This window comes from Asparagus officinalis, chromosome 6, assembly GCF_001876935.1.
Source record: "Asparagus officinalis chromosome 6, Aspof.V1, whole genome shotgun sequence".
Taxonomy (NCBI): Eukaryota; Viridiplantae; Streptophyta; class Magnoliopsida; order Asparagales; family Asparagaceae; genus Asparagus; species Asparagus officinalis.
Window position 1 is genome coordinate 18,595,327 of NC_033799.1, and position 16,135 is coordinate 18,611,461.

Genomic DNA, 16,135 nt, shown 5'->3' on the forward strand with positions numbered 1-16,135 from the left:
GATTATAAGGTTATACATACTTTAAGGAAACATATGGTGCCCAAGTGGGAGATTGTTAGATTAAATCTGATTATGGACACATATGTTATATTAGTGTGTAATGCTAGAGGTTGGTTAGCATAAAGTGATCAATTAGTTAATTTGAGTCAACAAGTACTTAATTTAAATCATTGGCTAATTGTGCATATACCAGGTTGTAATTATAATTTGATAATGATCCAAATTATAAAAATACAACATCTATAAATAATGTGTTATGGTCTCTAATCTGGGGTTACATTCTCTATTTTATTAATCTCCATCTAAAGAGAAAATAAGGAGAGACCATCAATATTAGAAGTTCAAACCCTACTCAGATTCGTGCAAATCGTCATGGATTTGGGTAGTGCTTCCGCTCTTGTTGTTCTTTTTCATCTCTTTGAATTAATCAGTCATGACTATTTTAGATCGATTTGGATCAACACCGCTGTATAAATTTTTAGTCAACACAACATGAGATCCGAAACCTGATTAGTATCGTGTTATCGGGTTCGGATCCAATTTACCCGCCATTTTATAATTCTCTGCTACTTGTCTAGTTTAACTCGCGCTTGGATCGAACTTAATTGTTTGTATTTAACTCGATTCGACCCTGTAACGGTTCGCTCGACTTCCCGATGTTCATTCCCTCCTCAATTTCAAAAGGAAACCCTAGAAATCGAAATCCCTAATTCGCTAACTTCTCTTGTTTAATTTCGTGTGATCCTATCGAATCATTCGAAAACCCTAATCATTCTCTTTCGCTCGTTGAGTTCTCTCCGCAATTCGAAACCCTAGTTTTCGAACCCTTGAATGATGGAAAGCCTCGTTCTCGAACCGTGATATAACTCGAGGTATTGTAAGCTCTGTGAAGTGCTCTTTAAAGTTTTTGAATTGTTACATTCCCCCCCCCTAGTTTTCATTGGTTTTGAGTTTTTATTACTGCCTCTTAAGTCTTTGATGAATATTGCGTGGGAGAAATTCTCTTCTTTGATTATTTTCTCTATTTTGTATTATCTTCTCAACTGTTTGCAGTGCGCTCTTTTGTTGGTATGTTTTTTTTTTAAATGGATTCTACATTAATGTTCAGTTAGAAGTTTGAATTAGCGTTATTGAATTCTTAAATTCTATGGAGAGTTATGATATACATATAATTCCGTGTTTCGCTGAGCCTCCAAAATTTTGAAGATGCTGCAGTTTTTCTCGTTTCATTACGTTAGGATCCATTTATCCCCGCATTGATTAAACAAGGAGTTAGTTGTGGGTTTATAAGAGAGTCGGGTTCCCTCCTAAACAATGAGCTTTTAGGGGTGAGTTCTCCTTGGTCTCTTACAAAATGGAATTAGAGCAAACCCCATCTTTCTAGTTGCAAGGGAGCGGTGCGGGGGTATTACAGTGTTCATCGACTGGTGTAACGCAAAGACAAAAAGGGGCCACGTTAGGCTTAGTATTCAACTGAAGCTGGTCTAGTGCATGTACAACCAGCATGGCCATCAGACTGCTGAAATGTGGTGGTGGGTAGGATCTTAGTCCATCATGGGGAGTTAACTGTGGGTATAATATGCATTTAGGGGTGATTTCTTGCAGGTCTTGCACACGTTAGTCATTGAGAAAACATTCTCTTATGCAGTGGTTGTATATGGTGGGGAGCATCCAGAGACCGCAAACAAAAGAAGCTATCTTTTAGCTTTCGTCTTATCCTACAAATGGTCACGACACGAAGTGCCACTTAGAAAGAACTGGAGTAAGGACCAAAGGATATGGTCATCAAGTTTCTCGTCTTTGAACTAGCCATTATAATCCCTCTACTCTCCTTTTAGGACAGTAATTTAGAAAGACTTCTCGAGACGTGCACAAGGTAACTCATCTCAATGAAAGTATTGCATACTCTAGTTATGGTCTGAAACTCGCTTGCAAGCTGTTATGTGCTTCTTCCAAGATTCAAAATATGGTTTAGAAACTTTCTAGTGCTGGAATTTCTTTCATTAGGTTACATACTTACTTCATCAATGCTAGTTTTTCTACACCTTGCATAACTGAAGGGAGTGATGAGGTGCATTTTCAGATATAGCGTACCATATCCTTTCTAGACAGATGTCTGATTTTGCTAGCTCTTCATGTTAAGAAAATTAGAAGAATTTAGGTTTAGCTATCTGATTATCCAATTTGAAAATTAAGTTGTAACTTGCAAGAAAGATCATTTAGTTATGTAGGCTGCCAATTTTCTTTTTTGATAGAGATCTAGGCTACCAATTTCAGTGATTGTTCTACTTGCCCTCGACTATAACTTACATTTCTTATGAACTCTAGTGTCTCATTGATTATATCTTCAAAGTTTCGTGTACCCTTCTCTGATCTTGTTGTGAATTCTTTTCTTTAACTATTGATGCTTTTTTAATTTTCCATACGTTCCTTCTGTGGTTGTACGGTTCTGTAACAACTTCTAAATTCATATGATGTGGTATTGTTGGCATTAATACAGTGAACAACCGATACATGGGAATTGTATGGACATGCACCAAAGTTTGCTCTCTTAGGAAATGCACTGGTTGATTCCATGGGTGGTGCTGTTGATTCGGGAGTTCGCTTGCGTACCAAAATCTCACCCCATCGTGCAGCAATCGAGAAGGCACAAGCAGAATTACGGTTTGTTGTGTCATATGTGTAGTGTGTACCTTCATTGATTGTTCCTTTCTCATTGCTTCTGAACTTTAATTTCTCAATGCATTTGTTACAGGCAGGAATGTGATGTAAAGGAAAAATGGAAAAGAGAACTAGAATTCCTTGAAAGCCCCCCCCCCCCCTCCCCCTCTCCCTGATGCTGCCATGGATATGTGTTATGTGGTATGTTTTATTTTGTGCATCTTTTTTTTATTTATGTCATCTACTTGCAGGGAGGCAACCCCTTGGATTTTAAATTTGGTCATGCAGCATCAACCAGTCTACATTCTACATCTTTCACAGATCAGCAGGCTGAGCAATGTGCAATCAGGTTATCATACATCAACTCACATAATAGATTTATAGTGATAAAAATTAATAATGAACATGTCTTGCTCAACCTTGCTGTTTCAATAGTTAATATTGATATTTTTATTTTTTTCAAAACATTTAGTGAAGCAAAGGGGAGCTTTGTATTGATTGCCTCCCGGCATGGAGATTCTATTGAAAGCAGTGGCAGACCTGGGGAATCTGTGAAAAGAGAAACAAATACTGCTGACAATCTCGTACTATTTGATGGGGAAAACAGTGTTCCCTCTGGTGTGAAAAATTTAAAACGAAAAAGAGGAAATGCCTCTCTACTCGAACAGACTTCAGAAGGTGCTGGCTGCACTCATACCAAGGGAACAGAGGATTCTCTTATTTTCCACCTTGGAGTTAAAAATCAGGCATATACTCGAAGGAATCGGTCAAGGACGAGCCGTGATGGTCACGGTAATAAATCATCCACATCTTCCACCCTTGGTCATAGTGATGGAAACGGACCAGTACGTGAAGCACACACGGATAAAGATGGAGCCTCTTATGTCTCCAACTCAATTTCAAAGGGTAACGACTTATCAAAAACATCCTCCACCGGTTGCAAATTGGATATGGAGCTTGATGTGGCGCAGAAACATCATTCAAGTGTAAACGTGATAAAAGATAGGGTGCTAGAAAGAAAAGCAGAACTTAACATTTCTGAAAACACAAACCAATCTAATACGCAAACTAGTTCACATGTAGAGCAAGCTGCTAAAGATCAAGCTACTTCAGTTGATTTTCAATCGGTTGCTCATGAGGCCACTGGAAATGTATCTGAAAAAGTCAATGACTTGAGTGTCCCAGATAAAAATGTGACTGGTGTACTTTGTGATGATCCGAATAGCAAATTGGGCACTGATAGCCTTACTGAAATTCGGAGACTGATTGATGTGCAAACAGATACTCAAACTAAGAAGGAAAATATGACTTCGGTAAATGCTACTAGTGAAAAATGCAGCATGTTAAGACATGAGGAAGGTAACTCGGATGGAGAATGCAAAGAAGGTTCACCATATCAGAAAACAACAGATAATAAAGGCGCAAGCGAAAATGGCCTGTCAACTGGTGTTGAAGCCCTCATCACTGCTGTTCCCTCAAACCCAAGCAACTCAACAATTCATATTAAAGATGAAATAGAATTATCTGATGATAGAATTGAGATTGTTTCAACTCAAAAGAGCTTGAAATCAAATGGCGAAATTGTTTCAGAAACTCAAAAAATACTAAACAACTCTTTAGGCGACAGTTCCCATTCCACTAACAATGCAGGTGGTGCTATAAGCTGTTTCAATGTTCTCGCGGGTCAACCTTCAACAACAACTCTTTCTGAAAGGGGTATCTCAAGATTATCAACTGCCTCTGAAGTTCAGAGTATTGCAGCTAATCACTTAAAATTGGAAAAGAAGGCTCATGAAGATGCAATTTTGAAAGAAGCACGGGTGATCAAGGTTTGTTCAACTGTTTTAAGATTGACTTCTGCATTTGAGATTCTGGTTTAGTCAGATTGTTTTTATCAGTCTTTGTTGAACAGGCAAACCTTAAGAGGACTGCTCAGCTATCTTCCTATAAGTCTTCGGAGAAGCAGCAAAAGAGTCATTGGGATTTTGTCCTTGAAGAAATGGCATGGATGGCGAATGATTTCATGCAGGTCTGAGTTTTCTGAAAGATCTTCCACCTATAACTTTTTTCAAATTTATAAGATATTCACACCTTAACTACATATTCTGTCGACATTTCAAATTGAGAAGTAGCTTGTTATTAGTTTCATTTATTCGACAAAGATCTGCACTTGAACCACCGTTTTTTATAATATGAACAGGAGCGTCTTTGGAAGACAGCAGCTGCAGCACATATAAGTCATAGTATTGCATCAAGTGGTCATTCAGAGTTTGTGCAGAATATAATTTATAGAAAGCAGAGAAATATAGCCAGAACTCTGGCCAAAGCTGTAATGCATTTTTGGCATTCTGCTGATGTCTCAAGAACAACTGGAGAGGCACTCAATTGTGCAAGTGAAGGGTGCAATTCAGATCTGTTTGAATCATGTAAAGTTAACGGAGAAGATGGAAAGGCTCAGGTTGGAGAATTTCATTTTGCGCTGTTTGGCTATTTAGGCACTTTCTCCTGAAATTATTGGTTGTTTGTTTTTGACTGCCAGTATTTAGTGACATGTACCCTATAAATCCTTCATCATACTTATTATAGCAGTGTGGTTTTTATGATGTAGCTAGGTAGGGGGTGATAATATTGAACCTACCTGAGTCTGACCTGAAGTCTGTGTGTTTTTGTCAAGGTTAAAAGGTAAGTGTCATAATCCGAGTCAACCCACCTGACCTATTAAACAGGTAAGATGCATTTATGACCCATTGAACCATTTTGACCTGAACTACCTGGTTGCAAAGCTTAGGCGATGTTGTAACAGTGTGTAAAATGTAGCAGGTGAAACAATGGTAATCTTTTCACATAAGAAGTAGTTAGCAGGAGTTTGATATGCTACATATTGATTTTCTGAAAGTAAAAGGTCTTTGATACATTAGTTACTTTTAGTTAGAACTTGGCCTAATTTTGATGCTGTAATGGCTTACATGTTAGATTGACCTGATTATGGACTTACAAATGTATTATGGTTTGAATTTTCTTGCAGTAAATGGATTGTGCATGATGTTTGTGTAATATTAAGATATAACTATGTTTGTAATTAATGCATTTGTCTGAATCATTTGGTTGTGCATGGATACACTTTTCACATGTATGTGTTATATTTATTCATGTTATACTTATGCACATATACAATACATTTTAGCATGTATGTATTCATTTTTGACATATATGTACTGCTTATTTACTACCTAACAGAACGTCAATTGCATCTGTCAAGACTGATGTATAGATTTATTAGAATGAGTTGCATTTCCACTTAGGCTACTGCCTTTTTAATAAAGGAAGGACTTCCGTTCGGTCTAATTTTCCTGCTATCAATTTCTTGATAGAAAATCTATCTAAGCTTCCACTTAGCTCATAAGTGTAATGATTAAAATACTAATTCAGACCCTCTATTATTAGCATTCAAACTCTTTATTCTTTCTTCTGATGGAATATCATTCTAATTAAACTGTTTATTTTGCACTAAGCATACCTTCAATAAATCATGACTAAAGTTGGAATTTAGGTTCCTCGGTAATTGATGAATAACCATGATTGAGTTGAATGTAGGGATTTCCATGGGCATGAATCAATATCATAAAATTAGTTTTCTGAATAGGACTAACATATTTTTAAAGGAATAGAGAGCAATTAGCCTAAATTGTTAAACTAAATTTGTTTCTGGAATTTCTAGTATCAAGATAAGTCTAATTCCAAATCATCCCTAGAGTGAAAATTAGGCTAAAACTTTCCCACTGAGCCGTATTTCTTTTTTAGCCAGGATATTCATAAAGAGTTTCAATGAGGATCAAGAATATAGACCTAAAGAAAACAAGTAAAACTGTTTGCTAACATTTTTAAATATCAATGAACTCAAATTATCATATGCTAATTTAATACAAGATAAAGAGACATTTGGTTTCATGTATATATGGTTAGTATTGCTATTAGATTGCACCATTAAATACAGTCCCAAATTACTTTTCAGTTTTACCTTTTACTCTAGAACTCCATTTATGGCTTACTGAATTTGTTTCCCCATTCATGTGCACTTGGAGCTTATTAAATTGTACTCGTGTGTTTGTGTCTGCCGGTGTATTCCGAATTATTGTTGTTGTTGTTAGTATCATAATTTGCTTCTATCACTGTGTATCTCGATTAGATGATGATGATGATGATAAAATCACACAACTAACAACATTTAGAGCCTACCATATGCAACGAAAAAAGACAAGAAACTTTCAAAAAAGAAGTTATAGTGACAAAGTCTTGGGGATAGGGGTCTTCCCAATGTTTTAAATATCCTTGATATGACGCCGATATATCCTTTCGTAAGGCTTGCTGTAAAAGGATATGGTCTCAATATCCTTTACCACTTTTTGGAATTTTTGGGCGTTATTATTCCCGATATGGGTCGACATCTCATTGATATGCTGGCCAATTTATATGTAGCTTGTCACAAAACAATATAGTTTTGTAAAATTTCTTTGAAGTTTTTTTTAAGCAAAAAATTCATCTCTATGAAGCTTTTTAGCAAACTTCTAGTATGCTTTTTTCCCTAAGAAAATTTCTACATTTGGTTAGTGATCCTAAACATATATTAGCCACATTTTTGTATGCTTAGATTTCAGCAAGCATGTTTAGATTACATTTCTGGACATTATATTATATATGCACATCTGATATGACAATTCGATATTTACTACATGCCCCCAATAATTCCCTGATATCCACAATCTGTTATGGATTTTGGCCGTCCGATATTTCTCCGATATACGATATTTAAAACCTTGGTTCTTCCTTTGAAGATTCTTTAGTTTGTCTTTACCCTCTGTTCATTCATCTGATTAAAGTCCTATACTCCTTCTGTCTTCACGAATGAGAGTTACTGTAGAGTGTGTTGGGAAAAGAAAAGAGAGGGAGTTCCATTAAAGTGATTTGTCTTCCCTTATTTACTTCCTGTCAGCTGGCTTGCCTTTTAAAAAAAACTGAATTAGTGCCTAACGGGAGCTGATTTTCTCAGTTGGTCAAGTTTCATAGATTGTATGGCCTACATCATTCTTTGATGCCATCTTGGTGCTTCTTTGACACGTTTTCAAAAAAACTGTGTAATGTCATGTCATAGGTGCATTTTGGTGTTCAATTTTCTATACATAACTGCCTGTTGAGTATGCTGCTTAACTTTTGTTTTCACTAATTGCTTCCTGAATGGTTGTAGAACTGAGTATTGTTTGCTATTCCAATATTTTTATTCTTTTTGTTAACAATATCATCCTCAAGCCATAAGGGTAAAGAAAGTAGAAATGTTTTCTCAACTGAGGTTTTGAAGACAACTTTTGATCCATCTATTGTCAATACATTTCTTCCTAAAATTACTGTTCCATGCTGAAGTTGAACCTGTGATTAATATTTATATATACAATATATTTATGTCATTTTTGGATTCAGTTGCTTTCCTCACTTTTTTCCTTAATCAACAAAAATGATACAAACAACTCAACAAATTTTGTGGCAGTTGCAGGACAATGAAGATGTGGATGCGGGGAACATTACGTCTCACACTTCTATTCAAGGTTATGCAGTTAGGTTCTTGAAATATGATTGTGCCACATCCACTCATTCTGTCCTGGCCGAACCACCGTCTACTCCTGACAGAGTTAACGATGCAGGCAGACCAGAAACATCGTGTGAAAGTGACATTTCAGAAGTATGAATTATATTCTTTTCTCGTATAGTTGATGTAGATGATGTTGGTGGATATGCTGTCATGTTGCTGAACATTATATTACTCTTTAACACTGCTTCCTATGTATATAGTTGAAAACATGTGTCAGTTGTTGTGACAGGATACTTTTTGTGCATGCATGTTCCTTTATTATGCAAATTACAGGTTTTGACTGTGAATTTTCCAATTTCAACATCTTTTTTCCCCTTCCAGGAAAGCCTCTTTTATACGGTGCCACCTGGTGCGATGCAGGTTTACAGAGATACAGTGGAGTCCCAGTGGCTGAATTACGAGGTTAAGCATGTTGTCGACATTTTTATTCTTTTATCATGCATGCCATGTGTGTTAATTAAGTAGAGGAGATTTTCCCATGAAAATCCTCAATCTAAGGTATCCAAAAGAGAACCTATTTCAGGTTCTTCAAATATGTGCACAAGCTTTCATTCATATAAGTTGGACTAATCTTATACTAGCTGATATATAACTGTTTTCAACATGTGAGTGAATGTTGTCAATCCTAGCACTGATGAATTATTTGAAAATTTCTTCGCTAACTAGCTAGATTATATGTTTTGTGCTCTTGCTCTTTTTCCGGCAGACATTTATGTCGGATGGGGTGGGGGATCTTCTTCATGCTTTATGTATTTAGGAGAGTGATGTTATGTAGAGGATTGTGTGCACTCAGTTCTCCCCTCTCATGTTATGGGTGTTCTTGCATATCTGGTATTTTTTTTCTTGAGGGGGTGGAGGGTTTGGGTGGGGGAAAGCTCTCTGTCATTTATAGTTATTTGAGTAAGCATGCTCATGGATGTATGTATACACACCTTTGTAAATAGGCACATGTATAGTGTCCATGGGACATACCATGAGAAGAGACACACCACTCACACAGAGATATTAAATGCATAACAACAACAATAACAAAGGCTTAATCCCAAGTTAAATGTATATTATATGCATACGATGCGAATATACATACATATATTGTAGCATCGTACAGAGTCTACTTTGTAATGAAACACATTAAAAGATAACCCTTTACAGTTGGAACTAATTTGCTGCAGAACCATCCGTAACTTTGTATTATCACATGTTTATTCGTGTTCCCATATCTATGATTGGGTTTAATGTTTAGGTCCAATAATAACAACGATTTTCAGATTCATAGTTAATAAGCACCTTGAGAGTCAATAGTTCCTTACTCTAAGCACATTGTTACTCGCACACAAGTGACTTACCTCAAATTATTATTTTTTTTTTCAGAAAATGGTTAATCATATGAATCACGAAGATTGTGAGGCTTCTCGTAGCGGTTTTCTTCTAGGTATTATCTTATGCTGATACTATTTGTTGTTTAAGTCTTTAGATTTCTTGTGCTAAATATCTCTCAATATAGATGGACCTCTGAAGAATGAGTATGAGGAGGAAGAAGGTGAAACAGGCTCATACTTATTACCTGGAGCAGTTGAAGGCATTATGTCATCAAAGTTAACTCTCAAGAGAAAAAAGATCTTCCCACAAAAGTATGTTGCACGGTCATTCAATGTGGGTAGTGATTTTTCTTTTGATTCACACCTGGAAGGCAAATCTGCAAATATACCTTTGATGACTACTGGGAGAAGGCCTAGAAGCACACCTAATTCTGGTCTAATTCCAATAAAGCGTGTTCGTACAGCTACTAGGCAACGGGTGCCAAGTCCTTTTGGTGCTGGAGTTACAGGAAGTCTAAACATAACGAATAAGGCAGATGTTTCAATTGGAGACACTAATTCCCTCCAAGATGATCAAGGTTCGATGCACGGTGGGTCTCAGCCAAAGAAAAACATGGACATTGAGTCTACAGTTGATTTTGAGAGACAATTTCTATTTGACAGTAGTGAGACATCCACAAAACCTAAAAAGAAGAAGTCTAAGCATTTTGGGTACTGCGCAGATCTCTCAGCTTCTGGTGTCTTAGTTGTATCGAGAAAGGTGAGTTAATTCCTCTTAACTTCTGACACGTAATTTATGTATATCAGCTGATTCATAAGGAAATGTAGGGCTCTGCATTTGATCAGAGGTTACAAGCTGATTTGATGATCCAGCAGGAACAGGTGATTGCTGTTTTTTTTCAATTCATGTGTTTTTGTTCCAGTTGATTCTGGTATCCGTAGCATTTCAGCTATACTTTATGATGCTAAATGATAATACCATTAGATGCATTAGAAGTACTATTACAGACATTTTTGCTAATATCCTTAACTCTTGTGATTGTAGCCAGACTATTGGATCTCTTTTATTGTCAAGGCTGGTAGTCTGTCACTGGATTCTTCTTTTCTTTTCATGATTTCTGTAGTCTTCCAAACCTCTCTTCTTTCTAGGTTCTTCGACACAGGATGACGGATTTGTGGGTTTCTTTTAGTATATGTCTTTCGTCCATGCTGTAGGAAGGTTTTTTTAAAGGGCTTCGTGGATGTTTTAACTAATAATATGGTAGTGGGATATGAAAGTTATCAAAGGATCATGTCTTGCTGTATGACTACTTCAAGTACATATGTTAATCTATCAATCATCTGCAAATGAAAGAGGAGTTAAATGGTTTGAGATGCCTTTCATGTCATATAGCTTTTTGTATTTAATCATTTGTCACTGTTTCATGGTAGTTATCTTGTTATGTCTCTGTCCTCTTCCGAGTTATGTTTTAGGATAGTAATAGCCATCCATGCATGAGAGAAGATAACCTGCTGATTAATGAGAATACACTCTTACTGTCATGTCATTTTTCTCCATATATGATTACTCGGTATGGATTTGAACCCTAGTTGCAGCAGCATCCTTCTAACAATTTGCTATTGGCTCTACTGCAGAGGGATCAGATCAAAAGCAGATTGGAGGATCAGCACGATGATTCTAATGGAAATATTGGTAAGTCATCTCAGTTTATTTTCCTCTTATTCATTCCAAAGCAATGCTATTGTTGTATGCATTTACATTCCCTTGTATCTTGTACTAAATATTTATTCTTTTAAAAAAACCAGCAACAGGTATATATGGGCAACATGCTGCTAAAAAGCCTAAGCTCTTAAAGCAACTGACATATCCTGCACAAGAGGCTATCATGCCAGCCACTGGATCCGTGTCTTCTCCGGTTGCTTCACAAACGAGTAACATGTCAAGCCAGTATAAGTTTATTAAGATAATTACTAACAGGGATCAGGGGAAAAAGAGTAAAACTACAAAGGTATACTGCATTCTGTTGTTTCTTATGCTGGATGTTACATCCTGAATGATTTATGTGTGCTAGTTTTTATTTAATTTTAATTCTCAATTTTTGTCTTTGCTGCTAGTATAAGATAACTTGTGATATCAATTTTCATTTTTTCTTTTGATATTGAACAAGGGAATACTTCTATTCTCTTGTGTTTATGATAGAAGGCTTTGGGTTTGGAAATATGTTATTAAGATTCTCATGTCTTATATAAAGCTTTGGGCTTTCCCATTGATACATATTCATTAAAGTTATCGGATTAAAAGCATAATCTCTTTGCAGTGCCTTTTATATCAGGATACCTTTCAGCAATTTGTGATGACGTTAGTTTTTTGCTTTCTGCCTTACTTTGTTGTTGAAAAGCCTTTCATAATTGAACATAATGAATGAGTTGTAATCTGTTCCTCTTGAAGCATAAATTAAGCCATTACGGAGTCCTTTAAGTCTAATGTCACATTTATCATAAGAGTGTGTTTCATATCTCAAAATGTTTAAATTATAACCACCTTTGATGATGCTTTGTGTCACCAAAAGCTTGTTCCTTTCTTCAGATGGCTGCTGGACAGTCAGATTCTGGGACTTCATGGACAAACTTTGAGGACCAGGTTAGTTTGATTTGTTCAGTATTTGAATCATTCCACTTATAGTTGAAAACCTTTTGTAATATAGCTTATGTTATATCAGGCTCTTGTTGTCTTTGTTCATGATATGGGTCCAAATTGGGAGCTTGTAAGTGATGCTATCAACAGCACTCTGCAGTTCAAGGTGAACTACTCCTCGCCCGTATTTCTTTTTAACATACTCGACTGTATCTTGTGCACCGACATTAAATGTATATCAGACCTATCTATTTTAAGGCTTACAAACTTTAGGATCATCATTAGAGTGCACATGAATGCTGCAGCCAGTCCTGATGTGGTGGTAAAGAGTATTAAGATCACTACATTATCTGCTTTGTACCGATTTCCAATCCCTCAGCAATATTTTGAGTGAATTGAATCTTCAAGATAGTACAATGGTCTCTGTTTTTGAGTTTATATGAGTACATATCGAAGGCAAATGTAATCACTTGGGTATGCCTGAGTTATTGTGATGTACAAATAACGTTGACTTGGTGAATGAAAAGCTTTATTTATTGACCAAAAAAAAACTTCAGGATCATCAATATTATTTCTATATCTGTGGTATTCAATGTTTCTTTCCTCACTATCTACCACCATCCTAGTCATTGATATGATTACTGTTTATTTTATATATTCTAGTCAGTGGTCAGCCACCACCTTTGTAGCTTCTTATGCTGCTGTTGTACAAGAGATTTTAATTGATTAATTATTTAATTATCTGGTTAGTGGTTTTTAGAAAGTTTAGGGATCATTTTTCGTTTCTCTTCAAATAAGACTGTTTAAATCGATCTTACTTTATATTTGTAGTGCATTTTTCGGAAACCCAAAGAATGCAAGGACCGTCACAAATATCTTATGGAAAAAAGTGCTGGTGATGGGGCTGATAGTGCAGAGGATTCAGGCACATCTCAACCTTATCCGTCTACTATACCTGGAATTCCAAAGGCAAGGCCTCTGAACTTCTACTTGTTGCGTGACTTGGGTATTGTAGTATATTGGCTGCTGATCACATAGAAACATTTAAGCTTCCGATCACAATGTATCATTTTGGACCTGAAACCAGTCCACATATCATTATTTGCTAAGAATATAGCCTTGATTTTAGAAGAATTTTTCAAAACAGACCCATTTCAATTTTTTTTTCTTAAAACCGACCCGTTTTTTTTTTATTTATCAAAACCGACCCGATTTTGTAATTAGCAGCTTAATCACTATCCTAAACAGTCGGGGTTGGCAACCCCGACTATTTAGGAAGGTGTTAAACCCTAATTAGAAGCCTTAAACCCTAAAAATTAAGGTCCTAAATAGTCGGGGTTGCCAACCCCGACTGTTTAGGAAGGTGATTAAGCTGTTAATTACAAAATCGGGTCGGTTTTGATAAATAAATAAAAACGGGTCGGTTTTAAGAAAAAAAATTTGGAGTGGGTCTGTTTTGAAAAATTCTTCTTGATTTTATATTAAATTTGTAAATCTTCTACTGATATTTTTTTACAGCCTTAATATCTCTTTTTAAAGTAAATACCATATCTATTTTTCCTGCTTCAATCCGTTCCCTTTTTTGTTCCCCCTAGTCCTTGCTGCTTTTTCATCTGTAGTCTTCTATCTTCAACTGCATGATCAGTTACATTAACATGTTGTACCCTATAAAATTTGGAAGGCCTCATTTTGATCATTAAAACATGTTATTTGACCATGAATCTCAAGTGAATTCCTGAAGTTGATCAGATTCAAGCAGATCAGAAGAGAGAGAATGTAATATTTGAATAAATGTCACAAAATCCCCCATTTGGTATTGAAAAAAATGAAGTCTTCTATATATTGTACCTGAAAACTTAATTATTTTACTATATAAATATTGAAACGAAAATAACAACAGTATTGCAGAAACTGTCAAAAGGAAACCTAGAGCTGAAGAGATCAAAACTGAAATAAAACTGATTTAAACACCTTGTTATGTGGTTGTTAAGAGGCAAAAGTACTTGGACATGGTTTATGTTTAAAGCGGCGGATCAAAAATGAATTTAATGGTGTTCCATATCTTTTATTGACATCAGGGAAGTGCCATACAACTATTTCAACACCTGCAAGGACCCATAGAGGAGGACACTTTAAAGGCCCACTTTGAAAAGTTAGTTTTGATCGGACAAAAACTGCATTCATTCAGGAATCAGGTCAGTTATTCACATCTTTTTAGTCTTCTTCTCTTGTAATATTTGCAGCTCTATTATAATTAGCATCATTAACTTAGTAGAGATTTGGTGTAACCTGTGAAGAATATGTTTCTTACTGAATTTGAGCGGCAATGGCCTTCAAGGCTTCCCTTGAGTGTATGTAGCAGTTAGATAATTCTGTAGTCTACAAAGTTCAGGCAGAGTATCATAATTATGGCTATTATATCATGAAAAGTTTCACATGCATTGTTGAAGAATAGTTGTCTGATCACATTAAGTGATCTTGGCGCTTTAGGCTCTTATTTAGCACGTACATAATTGAGCAAACTGCCTTTCTATGTTGGCTGTTGCTTGGAAACAGGTACAGATACGGGTATTGGACATAGCAAATTTGTAAAATGTAGGGTACGGGGACATAGGTGTGTGTACACACACACACACACACAGATGACACAGACACAGACACAGACACACACACACACACACATATATATATATATGTATATGTATATGTATATATATATATATATATTATATATATATATATATACGTGTGTGTGTGTATATGTATACACACACACACATGTATGTATGTATGTATATATGTATATATTTACACACACACACATACATATAGATATACTTATAGATATAACTATATAACTAATTTCTATAGTTACATGTGAAATACACACACACACACACATATTATGTATATATTATGTATATTTATATGTAATAAAATTAATCAAGTTACATGAAATCAATGTTGTTTTTCGGTCATCTGTTATGAGAATTAAAATTTCTATATCATTTTTTATGGTTCTTTATTATGTAGATTATAAATGGGAAAACCGTTAGTTTTTGAACTAGATATACAATTAACCCATTAAAATGATAGTTCTGAACTGGTATGGGCTGAAACGAACATGACTCATGTCGAACACGTTTCAAGAAGTGAATTGCAAGTGTAGTATATGTGTCCAAAAAGTGTAATGATGATTGTTTTAAGTTAAAACATGTGTTATGTAATTGAGTATACACCTGAATAAGCATATGCATATGTTCAAGAAGTGTCCAAGAGGGTGGGTACGTGCACGGGTAAGTGTTGGATACAGGTACGGCTTCAGATAGAAGTACGCAGGTAACATAAATGTCTTTCCATATTTTAAAAACTGAGGCCACACTATTGTCCACAGTAATTTTATTAATTTGCAAAAGTCATCTGTGGGTTGTAAACAGTCTGAAATTCTGTGTGGTAACATCTAAGTTTTCCTAGGTCGAACGCATACTTCAAATTTATTGCTTTGCGTCTTCTATGTTTGTGGTTTACCGTTTATCTATAAAGGCTTTCCTTGTTTTCTTGAAGTTTTATGTTGTTGAAGTTGGTTTTCAATGATTTTTGCAGAAGAATACCCAAGAACTAAAACAAATAACTCTAGTTCACAGTTCTCATTTTGTCGCTCTTTCTCAGACGTGCCCAAACAACCTGGGAGGGGGTATCCTATCGTAAGTTTTACTGGTATTTACATCTTGTTTTTTTAGTCATCAGTTGTCTCATTGTTGTTATTCTTATTGACTTGCATCATTTGTAGTGACACTTCCTGATAATTATCTGATAAATATACATGCTTTATCTCATTAGTTTAACGGTTGTTTTTATCATGGTTTCAAATGTCGGCCG

General features: G+C 35.7%; 1 protein-coding gene across 2 annotated transcripts in view; it reads left to right on the plus strand.

The window, feature by feature from the left end:
* Window positions 619-16,135, plus strand: part of LOC109845478 (chromatin modification-related protein EAF1 B-like) — a 20,423-nt gene continuing 4,906 nt past the window's right edge. The window contains exons 1-19 of one of the 2 annotated variants that reach the window (XM_020414723.1): window positions 619-872; window positions 2,501-2,664; window positions 2,756-2,809; window positions 2,912-3,010; window positions 3,134-4,490; window positions 4,574-4,690; window positions 4,862-5,119; window positions 8,201-8,392; window positions 8,624-8,704; window positions 9,674-9,734; window positions 9,807-10,381; window positions 10,450-10,503; window positions 11,257-11,314; window positions 11,428-11,630; window positions 12,209-12,262; window positions 12,342-12,422; window positions 13,088-13,225; window positions 14,335-14,451; window positions 15,860-15,960. In XM_020414723.1, the coding sequence (XP_020270312.1) occupies window positions 2,576-2,664; window positions 2,756-2,809; window positions 2,912-3,010; window positions 3,134-4,490; window positions 4,574-4,690; window positions 4,862-5,119; window positions 8,201-8,392; window positions 8,624-8,704; window positions 9,674-9,734; window positions 9,807-10,381; window positions 10,450-10,503; window positions 11,257-11,314; window positions 11,428-11,630; window positions 12,209-12,262; window positions 12,342-12,422; window positions 13,088-13,225; window positions 14,335-14,451; window positions 15,860-15,960 (3,689 nt within the window). In that variant the 5' untranslated portion in view covers window positions 619-872; window positions 2,501-2,575. The remainder of the gene's footprint in view (window positions 873-2,500; window positions 2,665-2,755; window positions 2,810-2,911; window positions 3,011-3,133; window positions 4,491-4,573; window positions 4,691-4,861; window positions 5,120-8,200; window positions 8,393-8,623; window positions 8,705-9,673; window positions 9,735-9,806; window positions 10,382-10,449; window positions 10,504-11,256; window positions 11,315-11,427; window positions 11,631-12,208; window positions 12,263-12,341; window positions 12,423-13,087; window positions 13,226-14,334; window positions 14,452-15,859; window positions 15,961-16,135) is intronic. The other variant, XM_020414724.1, reaches the window with a different exon arrangement.